Consider the following 17,665-nt stretch of genomic DNA (forward strand, 5'->3'; position numbering starts at 1 on the left):
AAAACACTTAAAACTCCATTTTGGTATGGCTTTTTTATGGAATTCAATTTCATTCCAATAAAACATGAAGGAAATAGAAATTTAGCAACAGATGATTACCTGATTTTTATTCTTTTTTTTTTAAGATTTTATTTATTTATTTATTTATTTATTTATTTATTCATTCATTCATTCATTCATTCATTCACTCATTCATTCATGAGAGAGAGAGAGAGAGAGGCGCAGAGACACAGGCAGAGGGAGAAACAGACTCCAGGCAGGGAGCCTGATATGGGACTCGATCCAGGGTCTCCAAGATCACACCCTGGGCTGAAGGCAGCACTAAACTGCTGAGCCACCCGGGCTGCCCCTGATTTTTATTCTGTCTGTAGTTTCCTCAATTATTTGGTTCTTTGCGATTCTAGTGCCTGCAACCTGGAACAGAGTATGTTTGATTTCTTTTGTGCTGGTAAATTCTTGATTAAAAAAAAACAAAAAACAAACTGGAAGTCTCTCAGCTCTTCCATAATGTTCCTCATAGTTTAAGCCCTCCTCAAATAATCTTTCACCCTCACATCTTCTGCAAGATTTTTAAATTTTCACATATTTATGTAGAAAGGATGGGGAAGAGAAAGAAAATCTCAACAGTTGAGGACTTCTGGTAGTTTAAAGCTGCCTGATAAGCAGTTCTACTTTAGTTGTGGAAGGTTGACTAGTTTTGGTGGAACATCTTCCATTTTCTCTAAAAAAGAAGTGTGGCAGAGTGGTAAATATTTGGCCCATGGTGCCACCACTGAACCCATCCTACTCCCAGGGTAGATAGGGAAGTTGAAGATAGCATCTCTCCAAAACACAGCTTCAGAATCCTTTTCAGTACAGCGCTTGGGGCAGCTATTGTGAGTTGATTTGGGGTTAAATTTGTTGGTCTCTGTGACCCAGAGGCTGCCTTTATAATGAAGAAGAACATGGGTCAGGGGATCCCTGGATGGCTTAGTGGTTTAGCGCTGCCTTCAGCCCAGGGTGTGATCCTGGAGACCTGGGATTGAGTCCCACGTCAGGCTCCCTGCGTGGAGCCTGCTTCTCCCTCTGCCTGTGTCTCTGCCTCTCTCTCTGTGCCTCTCATGAATAAATAAATAAAATCTTAAAAAAAAAAAAAAAAAAAAAAAAAGAACATGGGTCAGATAGTTCTTTACCTCCACTCTGGCTTCAATTTTTTTTTTAAGATTTTATTTATTTATTTATTTATTTATTTATTTATTTATTTATTTATTTATTCGTTCGTTCATTCATTCATTCATTCATTCATTCATGAGGGACACAGAGAGAGAGAAGAGACATAGACTGAGGAAGAAGGAGCCTCCCCGAGGGGAGCCTGTTGCAGGACTTGATTCCAGGACCCCAGGATCACGACCTGAGCCAAAAGCAGATGCTTAACCACTGAGCTGCCTAGGGCCTCTTTTTTCTTTTTTCAAGATTTTATTATTTATTCATGACTGTCTCCTTGTATTAATTTTATTTATAAACATCTAAAACTAATAATGCTAACTTAAGGTTTTTTGCAGAATTCTAGGGTGTCTCATGGAATTGAATGAGAACACCAAGACTTGGGAAAGAGTTGCAGTGCCATGCCAAATTCAGTCATTTCTACCCAGACTATAAGTACTGATTTTCCATTAATAATATATCCAGTGAAAATTCTAACTGGTTAATAAGAAATTTGGGATCCTGTTTCAGTAATGATAAAAGTCCTTTAAGTACCCAGAATCATTTGGAGGTAATTTTTCCCCAAATATCTGAGTTTCTACCTTCTGTAATTGAAAAGTCTTATAACCATTTTTGATAGAAATCCTTGTCTCAAACACTTCTCTCCCTTATTCACTTACCATTCGTATTCTTTGTTTAAATTTTTCCTTATGGGAAGCTTGGGTGGCTAGTGGTTGAGCATCTGCCTTTGACTCAGGGCGTGATCCTGGGGCCTGGGGATCAAGTCCTGCATCGGGCTCCCTGTGAGGAGCCTGCTTCTCCCTCTGCCTGTGTCTCCACCTCTCTCTCTCTCTGTTCATGAATAAATAAAATCCTTAAAAAAATTTTTTTTTTCTCTTACAATTTAGGTTACAATCAGAAACATTCTCTGGAAGGTATTCTATTCCATGCTGTAGTGATTCCTTTATTCATTGAGATTTGTAGAACTTTGATTAAAGAATCAAATTTCCCTTTGCTGTCAGATGGTATTTTCTATATTGTCCTTATGAAATCTCTTTAACCTCTTTCTTTTTTATTTTTGTTAATCTTGCCATGGGCCTCAACAGCAAATAACAGACGTTTTAAGATTGAGTATAAGGTAGAGGTGAACTATTTCTAAAATAGAGCCTGAACAATGCTCTCTCAAATAGTCTTTGAGTTTTATGGCATTTCATATAACTACATGGAGGCCTTAAAAATAAAATAGACAACCAAACTTTTAATTTATTTTTTAATTTTTATTTTATGTAGGCTTTACACCCAATGTGGGGCTTGACTCACAACCCTGAGATCAAGAGTCTCATGCTCTACTGACTAAGAGCCACCCAGGCACCCTATAAACCAGACTTTTAACTTCCTGGGTCTCTGTTGAGCTCTTTGAGTTTCAGATAAGTGAAGAAGTTTCAGAGAGATGTTTTTAGAGATCATAAGTTACTCAAGAACATTAATCTTTTTATTGTGTATGAACTGGGATTTTGCATTATTACTTTTTTTTTTTTTTAAGGAAACCTCTAAAATGGCTTAAATGGCCTTTCCCTCCTTTGTTGTTAAATTAGCATTACTTTTTTTTTTTTTTAAGATAAATGCTGACTATGTATGTACCTTCTAGTCCACTTACGAGAAAAAGTGGTTAGAAACAAAATGGCATATGCATATTGGTAGGAAAAAAATGAGCACAAATTATTTTGCATACTTTACCTGTTTTAATTTGTGGTATATAGATTGAACAGTCTAAGAAATATTGGAGTTTTTTTGTTCTAAATGTATTAAATAAACTTGAAAGATTGTCATTAGACTTTTCATGGAAACTTAAAATTATATGACTATCTATATTGATGAATCCCATTTAAAAAATCATTTGAAATAGGGAAATAAACATGTTGGTTTTCTTCAACTTAAGGCAGTAGTAGATATCAGTTTTATTCATTTATTCAGAATTAGTAAGGTGATGGGCTAACTCATATTGTACTTTTCAAGTTCTAATGAACTTGAATTAGTTCATCAAATTAGTTTGATTTGGTGAAAAATGAAACTTGATAGGAAATTATGCAGTGATTTGTAACGCATATGTATATATACATGTCTATGCATGTATCTTAAATAGTGATTTTGGCATGGAAAAAAAAGTTTTTTTTTTTAAGATGTATTTATTCATGAGAGACAGAGAGAGAGAGAGAGGCAGAAAGAGAGAGAGAGAGAGAGGCAGAGGCACAGGCAGAGGGAGAAGCAAGCTCCATGTAGGGAGCCCAACGTGAGACTCTACCCTAGGTCTCCAGGATCACATTGTGCCGAAGGCGGCACTAAACCACTCAGCCATCCGGGCTGGCAAAAACCAAGTTCTTTAGATTGGATTAGGTGGCAACTTTAGTTTCAATAACACATTTTCATATATTTTCTCCTAAAAGCTATGATATTTATTTTTCATAATTAGATTTCTATCCCATCTGGTATTTTTTTCCTGTGTAGTGTAAGGTAGCAGTCAAGATTAATTTGTTTTTCCATATAGATAGCCAGTTGGTACAGTGCCATTTATAAAAAAGGCCATTCTTTCTCCACTGCTCTGCACTGTCACCTTTGTTGTAAATCAGGTGACCATGTCTATGTGGATGTTTTTGGACTCAATATACTGTTCTTTGATCTGTTATTTATATTTATGCCCATCTTTTACTGTTTTAATTATAAAGTTTTATAATCTGATATCTGGTAATGCAGGTCATTCAGACATTTTGTTTTTCAAGATTGCTTTGGCTTTTCTTGGCCTTTTGTATTTCCATAAAAGTGTTACAATTAGCTTGTCAATTTCCATAAAGTGTAACAAAACAATAACTGGAATTGTAGTTGGAATTGCGCTGAATCTGGGGGGTCAGTTTGAAGAGAATTAACATCTTTATAATAATGCTTCCAGTTTATAAACATGACATATCTCTCAATCTAATTAAGATCTTTAATCCTCTCAGTAGTATTTTGTAGGTTTCAGTATGGAGAACTTGAATATTTATTAGTAGACTTATTCCTCATAATGTAAAAAAATGTTCCATATGTAGTTTTATTTTCTATTTGTTGCTGGTATATGGAAATACAGTTGATGGTTTACACCCATCTAGAGACTTTGTATGCAGAGACTTGCTTAAATAATATATTCTAACAGTTTGTAGATACTCTTGGGTTTGATACATCTACAATCATGTTCTCCATGATTAAGGACAATTATTTTCTTCCCTTCTTATACTTAATGTCTTACTTTTCCTTTTCTTGCCATATTACATCAACTAGTAGGACCTTTGAGGTAATGTTTGATAAGAAGTACTGAGAGTAGGCATTTTTGTCCCAATTCTCTAATCTTAGGGAAGAAAACTTTAAAAAATTTACAATTAATTATAATACTTACTCTAGATTTTTATAGAAATTTATGACCAGATTAAGTCCCGATGTGGGACTCGATCCTGGGGCCTCAGGATCACACCCTGGACTGAAGGCAGGCGCTAAACCGCTAGGCCACCGGGGCTGCCCTGAATAGCTCTTTTCTAATAAATATCGAACTTCTTATAATAGGAGTTAATGAGAATGAAGATGTAACATTAAAAAGAGGAAATGAAATATTTAATTCAAATAAATAATGCCTCTGTAACTGAATTAGTTACCTTAGGCACATCATACAAAACAGTACCTGGTAAAACTAATATGTAAGAGTCAAAGTGCTAAAGCAAACCTGTGAGAAATGAATTTTAACTTTTTTATTAAGTTGGTTTTCCTATTTATAAATGGGAGGGAAACCATGGTACAATTTACAGACATACCGGTGAGGTATTTTTGGCTTACATGTTGTCTTTATGCCACTATTAAAATTGTGAACATACTATGTAACAGTTGGAAAAAAGTGTCCAAAGGCATTTGGAAGAGAGGGCAAAGTGATTTAAGTGAATAAATGTAATAATTGAAAGGTGAATAAGTTTAAAAATAATTCTTGATCTCTTACATTCATACAAAACATTTGATTCATTTATTCTATATGTACTCTTAAAGGAATGGCTGGTTTTTGTATGCCAGGAGTTAGTGAAAATCTTTTTCCTCAGTTTAGCTAATGGTCATATAATTGTGACTTCCTTTTTATTCTGCAGCATATTTTGACTACAAAGATGAGTGTGGATTTCCAAAGCCTCCATCTTACAATGTGGCAACAACACTGCCCACCTACGATGAAGCTGAGAGAACCAAGGCTGAAGCTACTATCCCCTTGGTTCCTGGAAGAGTAAGTCCAATTTACCATGTCACTTGCTGGCTGCTAAATGGGAATTAGGTTCTTTTCATTACCCACTTTTGATATATTATTTATGATTGTACTGATTAGTAAAAGTATAGCTAGTTGGGTTTTTAAAGATTTCATTTATTTGAGAACGAGAGAGAGAGAGAGAGAGAGAGAAAGAGAGAGAGAGAATGAGTGGGGGAAGGGTTAGAGGGAGAGGGAAAACTAGACTCCCTGTTGAGCACAGAGCCCACCACAGGGCTTGATCCTAGGACCCTTGGACCATGACTTGAGCCAAAGGCAGAGACTTAACCAGCTGAGCCACCCAGGTGCCCCAGGTACAGCTAATTTTTAAAAACAGGTACATTTTCTTTTGGGGTAATAAACTCTTAATTCTTCCTGAAAATGATGCAGTAAAAGGTATAAATCAACAGAAGATCACTAGTCAGGCCAGCTTATTTTTTCTGTCTGTACTATTAACACCATTTTCTCAACTTTTCTGCCACGAAAGCCCCTGTCTTAGAGCAGGGGCTGATTTAGGAAATACACTGACTTGACCTTGATCCTGCACATTTCATATTTTGGTATGAGGTAGATAGCTGCTAGGGAGATCTAGAGAGAGAATAAGTTCAACTTTATAGAATTAAGCTTGTAGAAAGGCCCCCTGCCATAATGTCGATGAGCCAGCAGCAGTCCAGATGGCTCCTCTGTGAGTACATAGTGAATTCAGATCCCATCTAGCCTGATGTTGATTCATGGGAGTGGGGGCTGGGTATGATGAAAACCAAGAGAAAACTTTGAGGGATTCTTTGTTTTTAATGTCAGATCTGCAAATAGCTAGATGTGATTTCATAAATACTCATCTAAATTGAAGCTGATGGAAGATAGGGGCCTTAGGCCAGATACTGGGAAAAGATGGGGTAAGATCCATTGGGAATCCATTGGAATGTGGGGCAGTCAGGGTTGCAGACTCTAGTCCTGACAGGAAACTAACATGAACAATGAGAACAAAAACAGCAGTTTAGCCTGGGCAGTGCAGTGGCATAGGCCCCAGAAGTTCAGGCCTTAGGGTAGTGAACTGTTTACAGACCACAACTACTATGAGTGATGGGGCTTCTGAAACCACTGCTTGACAAAAATAATAATGTAAGCCCAGTGTAGGCTGTAAGGAGAAATTAGCAATCTTCAAGGAGCTTATGGTCTAAGGGCAAAACAGTCTTAATATAATAACCATGTATTGGAAGCAAATAACATGCTTGATACTGTGTTCAGTTTCCAATGTATTGTTTCTAGTCCTCACAGTAACTTGTGAGGTAGATATTATATTGTCCCCATGTACAGATGCAAAAATTGAGGCCCAGAGAGATTAAGTAATTTGCCCAAAGTAATGTAGTTAATAAGTAGCATAGGTGAGGGTCACACCCAGATACTCTAGACTCCAAAGGCCTATGTGTATTCTGTAGTCCTTTTAGACTGTATGGTAACTGTCCGATGGAAATACATCGGGATATTAGCTCTGATTAATAACTGAACTCCTTAGAATACTTTTATTTGGCAAGTATACATAATTAGGAATTTTTCAAACATTATTTAGCAAATGTGTAGAGAACTTTATACAGTGTGCTATGTAACTTTGAATAAGGCGATATTCCTGCTGTACAAGCACTTAAATATAGCTGGGGAAAAGGCCCACAAATACTGGTATCTAAGCAGTAGTCCAAGGATATAGTGAGCTTTAAGAGCTGTGACTTTTTACTGTGTGATTATGGGGAAGATGGAATTTGAAATGGACACTGAGTTTTAATGGATAAGAACATTCCAGAGGGGAAAGGGCAGAAAGCAGATGTGAATTGAGCCTGGTAGGGGGTAGGGTCTGTGAATGTAGAAATTGATTTTGCTTGAGCAAAGAATTTATGACCAGACTATAGGTTGTGGAGTGTTCTGAATGCTATGCTGAGGCATTTAGACTTACATAGAGGTCACACAGACTGTTTCAGTTTTTTAGCAGAAATATGGTAAGACAAGAATGGTGTTTTAGGAAACATTAAGTCAGCAACAATTTGTAGGAGTCTAGTAGTAGAGATACCCAGGACAGCAAGAACAGTTAGAAGGCACCTGTAATATTATTATTACTAGAAATTACTTCCATGTCCTTTTGTAGTATATCTTTGAGTATTGATGCAAAAAAACTAATTAGTGTCTAATAATTAGGCAAAGCATTATTTTTCTTAATAGGAAGTCAGAAACTGGGTATTTAATATTTAAAAAAAATATAAGCCAAATACATTATTGTAAGAATTTCTAACAGAAGTAATGTGTTATTAGAAATGGAAGCTGCCACTGACACTTCGTTCTCCAGTAACCCCCTACCTAGGCAAACCACAGCTTGTTATGGGCTTCCCACCCCCTTTTTATCTGCGTAGGGAGAGTTTGGATTGTCCTAAAGATTTGTTGTTTCTTTTTTTTCATTTGGGGAACCTTTATTTTATTTATTTATTTTTTAAGATTTTATTTATTCATGAGAGACACAGAGAGAGGGGCACAGACACAGAGGGAGAAAGCAGGCTCCATTCAGGGAGCCCAACATGTGACTCAATCCCAGGTCTCCAGGATCACACCTTAGGCCGAAGGCGGCGCTACACTGCTGAGCCACTGGGGCTGCCCTCATTTGGGGAACTTTTATTGAATTGAACTGTGTATACATGTAACTTTTAAGTGTGTATTCATACGTTTTTCAGTATCTCAACACATAATGTACATCAGTTGAAAAGGTGGGACACATAGTTGATGTTAATGTTGGTGAGGATCATGTTCCTTCTAGACTTGGAGTATTTTGATTTCAAGTTAGGATGGAAAAGATGCTATTTGCCAATAAGCTTGGAAGTGTGGTTGTTTCAGACCTATCTGCTAATGTGAACAGATGCGTCATGGAGTTGAGCTGTGGGCAGCCCTGAGCCTCTTCATATGTGATCATTCTATCCTTTTTCTCCCATGTCCCACAAAGCATTTCAGTTTCTTAATAGGTTCTGGATTACTAATATTCTGGGCCCCCCAGCAGGCCCTGGATTACTAATTCTAGAACGTAAGCCAAATTTAAGCCAAATAGATATCTTTTCTTTAGATAAATATGAGTGAATACTTCTCGTTGAACTTTATAATTTTTGAACCTCATTGTTAAAGAACTTGGGTTATAAAATGAACAATTCATTTAGAAAACTATAAAGATAGGGATGCCTGGGTGGCTCAGTGCTTGGGCGTCTGCCTTTGGCTCAGGGCATGATCCTGGGGTCCCAGGATCGAGTCCCACATAGGGCTCCCTGCATGGAGCCTGCTTCTCCCTCTGCCTCTGTCTCTGCCTCTTTCTCTCTCTCTCTGTGTCTCCCATGAATAAATAAATAAAATCTTTAAAAAAAAAAAAAAACCTATAGAAATAGAAGAAAGTTTTGTTTCTTCTCTAATTGTCTTAAAAGACAAAATGAAATTTTTAACACATAATGAGCCTTTTAATGTTCATAGTTTTAAATTGAGCCAACTCAGTAAATTTTCTCTTTGTACTCATTTTTATCCCCTTTTTGTGATGCCTTTCATTTGCTTATGAATAATTCATTGGGAATTTACCTTACTCTTTCTCTTTTCATTTAGGATGAGGATTTTGTGGGTCGGGATGACTTTGATGATGCTGACCAGCTGAGGATAGGAAATGATGGGATTTTCATGTTAACTTTTTTCAGTAAGTAAATACACATAGCAGAACCACTTCCCACAAATCAGAGTGCTTTGAATTATGGGTGAATATGACTGAATTAAAATGACTAGTTGAACTATTATTTTAATATATATGTTTATTTGATGCCTTTTACTAAGATGTTCAGAGCTTAGTTCACTTTTATCTTAATATTCTGTTTATCTTCTATTTCTATGAATATAGAAAATATAACTGAAGCAGTTTGGGGAATGCTATATTTTTATATGAACTAAGCCTCATCTTTTAGGTCCGCAAAGACCCTTAGCATTGCTCTGACTCGTACCTGACCTGTAGAGTAGGAATTAAAGGCCTTATTATTATTAATCTGATGGATTTTTTTGCATGCTTCTATTTTCTGACAGATCAAAGTCAACTGAACTTTTTTTTGCCTCCTTCATGTTATTTTTGTTGTTTTTTGTTTTAAGATTTTATTTATTTATTCATGAGAGACACAGAGATAGAGAAAGAGAAAGAGAAAGAGAGGCAGGGACACAGGCAGAAGCAGAAGCAGGCTCCACGCAGGGAGCCCGATGCGGGACTTGATCCCGGGTCTCCAGGATCAGGCCCTGGGCTGAAGGTGGCGCTAAACCGCTGAGCCAACCGGGCTGCCCCTCCTTCATGTTATTTTTGCATTCATCTTTCCATGTGTCACTTAGAAGTGAGTGACTATTTTTTATTTGCTATATTAAAAAGATAAGATATAAAGGAAATGCAGTGCTTTTAAAGGTGGTGTGTTATGAAGCTGTCAGAATTCATAGAAAGATGAAAAACCTGAATCAGATTTTATTTACTGAAGTGTACAAGTCCTAAGTATACAGTTTGGTGAATGTTAAGGCATTTTTGAAAGTGAATAGCAGTAGACATAATGTAATTACCTGATATTCAGAGCAGACGATTTCTTGTTTGTTTTGGGGAAGAGGACAGAGAATAGATTTTTGGGGGGAGATAAGGCAAGGGTTATGGTGGGTGGGCTGGGCTGTCTTTTATCCCTGGAAAACCCATTGAAGCAAAAGCACATGTAGAGGGCACTCTTGCTTCTTGGGTAACAGGATGTGTGTCTCACAGGGTTTTTTTTCTTCTCTCTTACAGTGGCATTCCTCTTTAACTGGATTGGATTTTTTCTGTCTTTTTGCCTGACCACCTCAGCTGCAGGAAGGTATGGGGCCATTTCAGGATTTGGTCTCTCTCTAATTAAGTGGATCCTGATTGTCAGGGTAAGTTTATACCAGAAAATATAGACCCTGTAGAGAAACAATCAGTAGAATAACTGATTATTTGATTTTTTTCTTTTTACATTATTTCTACATTTAAAATGATTTTAGGTTTGTCTTTGTTCTGGTTTCATGAAGTTGAACCTAAATCAGTTGCAGATGGTTCATGCGTGTAAGTTTTATAGTTAAATCTAGTGAATATTGGTGTCCCAAGGCAACATCCTATAGGATGTTCACAATTTGCTTTCTCTGCTGTTAATGTCTATAATGTGTGTTTGTTCTGAAATTAGTTTTTGTAATAAAAAGAAAATACCACTTCTTTGGTGTCTCATCAAAAGCAGGCATTCCTCACATTAATTCTACTGAAGTTTTGGTTTTTCTTCTTCCCTCTTTCCTGCTCTTTGCTTCTCTCTCCTTTCTCCCTCCCTTCCAGGGTTGTTTATTAGCAGCATCGTTGGTTCTGCCAAAATGTTTTGGAACTGAAATTGTTTACAAGTGCTACTCCATTGGGGGGGCCTTATCTCTAAAATATATTAGAAATCTTCAGTGATTTGGGAGTTATCAGGTAGTCCAAATTACTGAAGTAATTTATACTTTAAAAGATCTAATCTCTTAAAATATATTGTGATTTCAGGTAAGTTTATTGCTTTTGTCAACTTAATAGATAAAATCAATGTATTCATCATTAATTGTCATTATTAACTAATTATTGGGTATTGACTGGACACTGGACTTTTTCATATGTATTTATTCTGACCAGTTGTTAACATTTTTAGGATTCTGAGTTCCTTTGAGAATCTTTTAGGAGTTAGGAACTTTTTCCCCCAAGCAGCTAATACATACTCATCTAAGACATGGACTTAGGTGAAGAACCCAAGCACTAAAGAGCTTTTTCATTCCCTCCCTAAATCTTAAATTGTTATTCCTATTAAGAAATAAAATACTGTATTTTTTTAAAGGATTTTTTAAAAAGATTTATTTATTTATTTATTCATGACAGAGAGAGAGAGAGGCAGAGACAGGAGAAGCAGGCTCCATGGAGGGGAGCCCGACAAGGCGGTGCTAAACCGCTGAGTCACCCGGGCTGCCCAAATACTGTATTTTAATGCTCAAACAGCATTAAATTTTCAGATAATAAAGCCCCCAATAGAAAACAGATAACATTAGTTAGCAGTCTTTTTTTTTTAACCAGAAGTTTCACTAAGCTGACTAAAATGTTAAAACTGAATTGAATGAATCAACTTGTATCAGGATGGCTTTGTCTGAGTAATAGAAAACTGAGCTCAAAATGGCTTAGAAAACAGTGGGAAAAATTTATTTCCCATGAAAACAAGTCCTGACATGGAGGATCACCATATCTGTTTTGCTTATTCAGTGACATCATTAGGGACGATTGCTGTCCTATTGGTAGAGGTGCTCCTCCCTCAGGATTCAAATGGCTATGGCAGTTTCAGGCATCACATCAGAAGCACAGCTGTGTTCAGCAGAAGAAAGAAAACTTATTTCTTCTCTTTCTTTTCTAAGTGCAAGAAAACCTCAGCAACCCTCACTTCCCAATGACCAGAATGTGCCATTATTTGGCAAAGGAATGGGGGATTATTATGATGTTCATAGTAAAGCTTCCAAGGTTGAGGCATACCAAGAACAAATAGTTTTGGGACTGAGTAAGCAAAGTAAAAGTTTCATCAAAACATATTTCTAGGGAGATCCCTGGATGGCTCAGAGGTTTAGCGCCTGCCTTTGGCCTGGGGTGTGATCTGGAGTCCCGGGATCAAGTCCCACATTAGGCTCTCTGCGTGGGGCCTGCTTCTCCCTCTGACTGTGTCTCTGCCTCTCTCTCTCTCTCTCTCTCTCTCATGAATAAATGAAAATCTTTAAAAAAAAAAAATGAGGTTTTAACCTCATTATAAAAATAAACAAACAAACTTATTTGCTTTATTTTTCAGTTTTCCACCTATTTCCCTGGATATTTTGATGGTCAGTACTGGCTCTGGTGGGTGTTCCTGGTTTTAGGTAAGTGCTTTTAACATAGACAGTGGAGAGAAAAGATAGTGTTAAATTTTAGAAGTAAAATTACTTTTAGTAAACCCTCATCTTCCTTCCAACCCTAATAAATAATTTTTAAAAATATTTCTTAAAGATTAGGTTGCCATCACCATTATTATATTAATAAAGCGTCTCTTGGTGGTCGATTTTTTTTTTTCCTAACCCATTCATACATATTTCTCAGATTTCCCATGTGACCGGTGGACATACTAATAAGATGACTTTATAGTCTATCGGTTATTTTCTCCTGGATAATTACTGCCATAAAAGGGTTCACAAAAGATTGTAACCAGTTGAACTACTCAGGAGTCTATGTGGCCAATTTTCAGTTGACTCTGTCAGCAGGAAACAAAATGTATAGCTTTGCTTGACAGAACTTCCGGAGGAATCAGTATTGGGTTTCCAGAATTCTTTGGTGAGAATAAGAATGATTTTGCAATGAGGCCTTTAGAATACATATATGTATGTAATTCTGTATTCTACAGAATTATAGCAGAGCCATCCTGTAGCTGTTTAAGATGGTATAATGGCCTCACCTGCTTCTTTGATATCACTTTTCCCGTGTCCTGTTTAGGGCCTTCTTATTGCCTCCTTAATTAAGATCCCTGGTGGCAATGCTGCTGATGGATCTGGTTAGTACAGTGTACACCCCTGTCCAGTAGTTGCTTAATACACTCAGGACTTACCTGCTTTGCCTGTGGTGATAGACCATGCATTGCTGAACATAAAATTTAATTGGAAAATACAAGTCTTACATCATATCAGCCCCCACCTCTCCAACAGCATCATCTACTCTGCTAATAATGGTCATTGAAATTTCACGGAAAGAGAAGTCATGATTTCCCCCCACCCTTAATTATTAAGATGCTTAATAATAAAAATGCCCAGAGAAGAGTTACTTTAAGGAATAGTTTCTGGGTTGCTTATTCACAAAATTGTATCTTTAAGAAAAAGGCTACCTCTCCTTTTTCCCCCAAGCCAAATACTGAATGGACCGAAAAAAGAGCCACTAAGCATATTTTCAGGTTGATCGTTGACAGCATAGATAATTTAAAGAAACTTAATGAATTATCTTCCTATATTAAAGTTTCATGGAAGATGAATTTATAATACTTGTAATTAATTGATCATTCTGTCTATCTTACTGTTCACTAGTAAGCAGAAAAACAGTGAGGCTTTGGATATCATTTGTGCGTTTGGACACAGTGTTTGGGTCATTTTTAGAATTTTTCTTGCGGAAAGAACCAATTTTGGGGGTTGTGTTTTGTTGCAAGGAACAGGCCCACACAGAGCTCTCAAGCTGACAGTCTATGAACTACAACCAGCCTGTAATTGTAGTCTGTTCCATAGTTATTTTCAGAGGTTTTTTTTATTAGCCGCCATCATTTAAAAACCTAGAGTTTCCACATAAAATGTCTGAATTTTGTTTGCTTTTCTTAAAATTGGGATATCTAGCAGAACAGGCCTATATTTCCCCAAGGCACCCACCTTTTGGTGGGAGCTGTTGCAGGTGTCCCCTCCTATTAGGCTGTGTGCTTTCCACTTTACTAGGATTCTCTGACGCAGCTCTTCATGGGGTGACCTCTGCTCTGTAGTCACTTACTGCTTTTGGTGCCAAACAGAAAGGGAATGAGGAGTGATTGCTGAATGGGTACACATTTTTTTTTTTAGGGGTGATAAAAATGTTCCAAAATAAAGATAATAGTTTTGGTTGTACAGCTCCATAACTACTAAAATTAAAGCCAGTAAACTGTACACATCAAATGAGTGGACTTCATGGTATGTGAATTATATCACCATGAAAGTGTTTTTAAAAAGTGTCTTAAGATTCAGGGACCAGCCCTAAAGGAGGAGGGCCCAGGAGTGTGTGAGCTATTTCTAATTAGGGGGCACATCACCTTTCCCATGGATTGTTCTAACAGGTGTCAACTGTGAACGGCTAGCTTCTGGTGTAGACACACAGAATCAGTCTTACTCCCTTAGTGCCTCGTAAATAAATGGCCAAGTGTATCCTACTTGTATATATTTTTTAAGAATGGAGAAATAGAGTTTAGAATTAAGAATATAAGAATTGGTGTGGAGGGAAAAAAAAAAAAAAAGAATTGTAATAGGTAAGGGGATCCTGACATCTAGTGGACAGCATGTGTATAGTTGATAGGGAAAAAATGCCATGCCAAGGGATGGTTTTTTTAACTTGAGAAAAATATTTTATAACCCCTCTCTTTTTTTTTGGAGTTAATTATCTTGAAATACTTTTTTTGAACCCAGAAGGTAGGTTTTGATAATGCTTCTCAGGTTGCCACGTGTACATATTTAACTCCATCTTATATTTTATTTCCCTTTTAGACCAATCGCATTCTTAATGTGCAAAGCCTTTCATTTGGGCTCTTGAGATTTTTGTTTTCCTGTTGAGAACTGGAAATGTTTTAATGGAAATCCTTAGGAAATTTTGGAGAAAATTGCTTATGTTTTCATAGCTTTTAGCGGAAAAATGATGAAGTAGTGCTATCAGGAGGGATATTTCTGGGGAAGGGACTTAATACAGAAATTATAAACTCATTCTTTTCTTTTTTAAATCAGGCTTTCTCCTGTTTCTCAGAGGATTTATCAATTACGCAAAAGTTCGGAAGATGCCAGAAACTTTCTCAAATCTCCCCAGGACCAGAGTTCTCTTTATTTATTAAAGGTATTAAACAAAACTTTATTCTAGACCCAGTATAATCATGTGATACATTGCAGATTTCTATTCAGGTTCAGAGTAGAGTCTACCCCCTATGGTAGGAAATACAGAGAAGGTAAGGAAGCCACAGTCCTTGCCTTTTAGCAGTTTCTAGTATAGTAAGGATGTTTTCATAAAAAACTGTTGAAAAGGGCAAGTTAGAAAAACTACCACAGGAGAAAACATTATCTCATGTTCTGACAATACAAAAGAGTCAGGGGTCTTTAGTCATCAGGGAGCTAGGATATTTGGCTCTATGAGGTCCTAGATCTTTAAATCTTGAATCCTAAAGCCACTGCTTATGTTGTACTGTTCTAGAGGAAAGTACTGGGAAGGAGACTTTCAGGCCTAATCACTGAGCTTTAATTAGATTCCCTAAGCCCCAGAGCTCCAGTGTGAAGAAACCTTTGGCTGTATCAGGATCTCCTTTTGCCTGGTTTACTTACAAGCCCGCCAAGACTTCCATCACTTAAAATTAGGGAGACTTTCCTGGTGCCCTTCTTTAAGTTCATACATACCCTGATATTACACTCTGCTGGTAAGGAGGGTCAGACTTAAGGAAGGAGAAAGAGCCTATTCCCCTGCCTTGAATAAAAGGTCTAGGTCGTGTTGAGGCTCCTCTTTGATTCCTATGTGGTTTTCCCCAGAGCTGATTCTTAGATCAGTAGCTGCAAAAAAAGGAAGAACTGTGGAATCTTGAGAAAGAGTACACCAGAGAGAGACCTCTCTGGTAACAAGATCTAATAGGACTTGTTAGACTTCTCTCTTTGCTCCTTAAGACTTTTGGGGATGAGTGGGTTGTGGAAGAGAACTTTGAGTTACATCTAGGGGGCTAGGCTAGTTGAAGATGAGGCAAGACTTTGTTTTTTAGTTTTTGGGGTTTTTTTTAAAGATTTTATTTTAAAGTAATCTCTGCACACAATGATGGGCTCAAACTTATAACTCTGAGATCAAGAGTTGCATGCTCTACCAACTGAGCCAGCCAGACGCCCCTTCTTTTTCTTTTAAAAATAATAGATTCCATCAGTCTAGTCAAATGGTAGCTTTTGGGCAGCCCCAGTGGCTCAGCGGTTTAGTGCCGCCATCGGCCCAGGGTGTGATCCTGGAGACCCGGGATTGAGTCCCACATCGGGCTCCTTGCATGGATCCTGCTTCTCCCTCTGCCTGTGAGTGTGTGTGTCTCTCATGAATAAATAAATAAAATCTTTAAAAGAAAAGATAGCTTTGAATTTCTGAATGGACTGAGATAGCACCTCTGTCTCTTCTCTTCATTCTTCACTTAGAAGGAAGTTTTGGTATTTATTAGGGGATTACATACCTTCCTCATCTTGTTTCTGATACATAACAGATATCAGCCAGATTGGGAGAAAGCTTGAACTTCTCAGTTTTCCTGTATTGCTAGAGACTGATAGAAGAGTTTTTATTTATAAAAATTGTTACTGTTTTCTTTGGATTCTTAAAAATTCTGAAAATTTTTTTTAAAGATTTCATTTATTTATTTGACAGAACACAAGTGAGGACAGAGGGAGAGGGAGAAGCAGACTCCCTGCTGAGCAGGGAGCCCGATGTGCAGGGCTCGATCCTAGGACTCTGAGCTCATGACCTGAGCCCAAGGCAGAGGCTTAACCAACTAAGCCACCCAGGCCCCCAACTCTGAAGTGCTTTATTAGGAGTATTCTAAATGTAAAGCGAAGTGTCTTTATTTGAGGTTCTGAATTGAAGTTGACAGTCATTAGTATTAATGCTGATAAAGCTGTGAGGGACATTAGGCCTACTGTTCTCTGTATTTTGGAGTCAGAAGCCTTAGCATGCTTTTTGAGTTGTCAGAAACTTCAAGCATCCCCCAGTGGAGGGCATAAAAGGTTTCTTCACTTTTCTATCTGACTTTGCTATTCTAGTATTTGAAATCATTTCTGACATGCCCAGAGGATTCAGAGCTCTAAATTAGGGGACTTAGAATAGCATTTAGAATTCTAATGACTTCCTAATAATTGTCAGTATCCCTAGAGTGAATCTGAAAAGCCATAATATCTCTTGGGACTGAATTTCCTTTGTCCATTGACACGGGTAAGAACTGTTCATATGGATCCAAATGTAGAATGTTTCTCTAGTTCAGAGGAAATTTATTTAATTTGAAGTTGTGCTAGCAAACCATCTTGTAAGGTATTAAGATTTTCTTTCATTGAGACTTCTTATTACTTCATTTAATGTAGTTGGCTGGTTAAAAGCTAGCTGTAGGCTTACTTTTTGCCAGAAAGACATGGGTAGGGACTTTGAAAATAGCTTTGCCATAACAGAAAAATAACTTAATGCCCATTAAGTCCTAAGATCTGGCGTTTTACTAGAAAAAGGTGTAAGAATAGTGACTTTTCAGGTGACGCAAAATATAATACACACAAACCTTGAAATGACCCCAGAAGGCCTCTTTCTAATCAGTTAAAGCAGTTGTTAAAAGCCACACACTAAAGTTCATGTACTTC

General features: G+C 37.3%; 1 protein-coding gene across 3 annotated transcripts in view; it reads left to right on the top strand.

Moving 5' to 3' along the window:
- The window catches only part of NDFIP1 (Nedd4 family interacting protein 1), a 52,804-nt gene that overhangs the window by 30,447 nt on the left and 4,692 nt on the right, over positions 1-17,665 (top strand). For all 3 annotated transcript variants that reach the window (XM_077897638.1, XM_077897639.1, XM_077897637.1), the window contains exons 3-7: positions 5,340-5,470; positions 9,107-9,194; positions 10,299-10,423; positions 12,367-12,433; positions 15,047-15,152. In XM_077897638.1, the coding sequence (XP_077753764.1) occupies positions 5,340-5,470; positions 9,107-9,194; positions 10,299-10,423; positions 12,367-12,433; positions 15,047-15,150 (515 nt within the window). In that variant the 3' untranslated portion in view covers positions 15,151-15,152. The remainder of the gene's footprint in view (positions 1-5,339; positions 5,471-9,106; positions 9,195-10,298; positions 10,424-12,366; positions 12,434-15,046; positions 15,153-17,665) is intronic.

This window comes from Canis aureus, chromosome 5 (assembly GCF_053574225.1).
Source record: "Canis aureus isolate CA01 chromosome 5, VMU_Caureus_v.1.0, whole genome shotgun sequence".
NCBI lineage: Eukaryota > Metazoa > Chordata > Mammalia > Carnivora > Canidae > Canis > Canis aureus.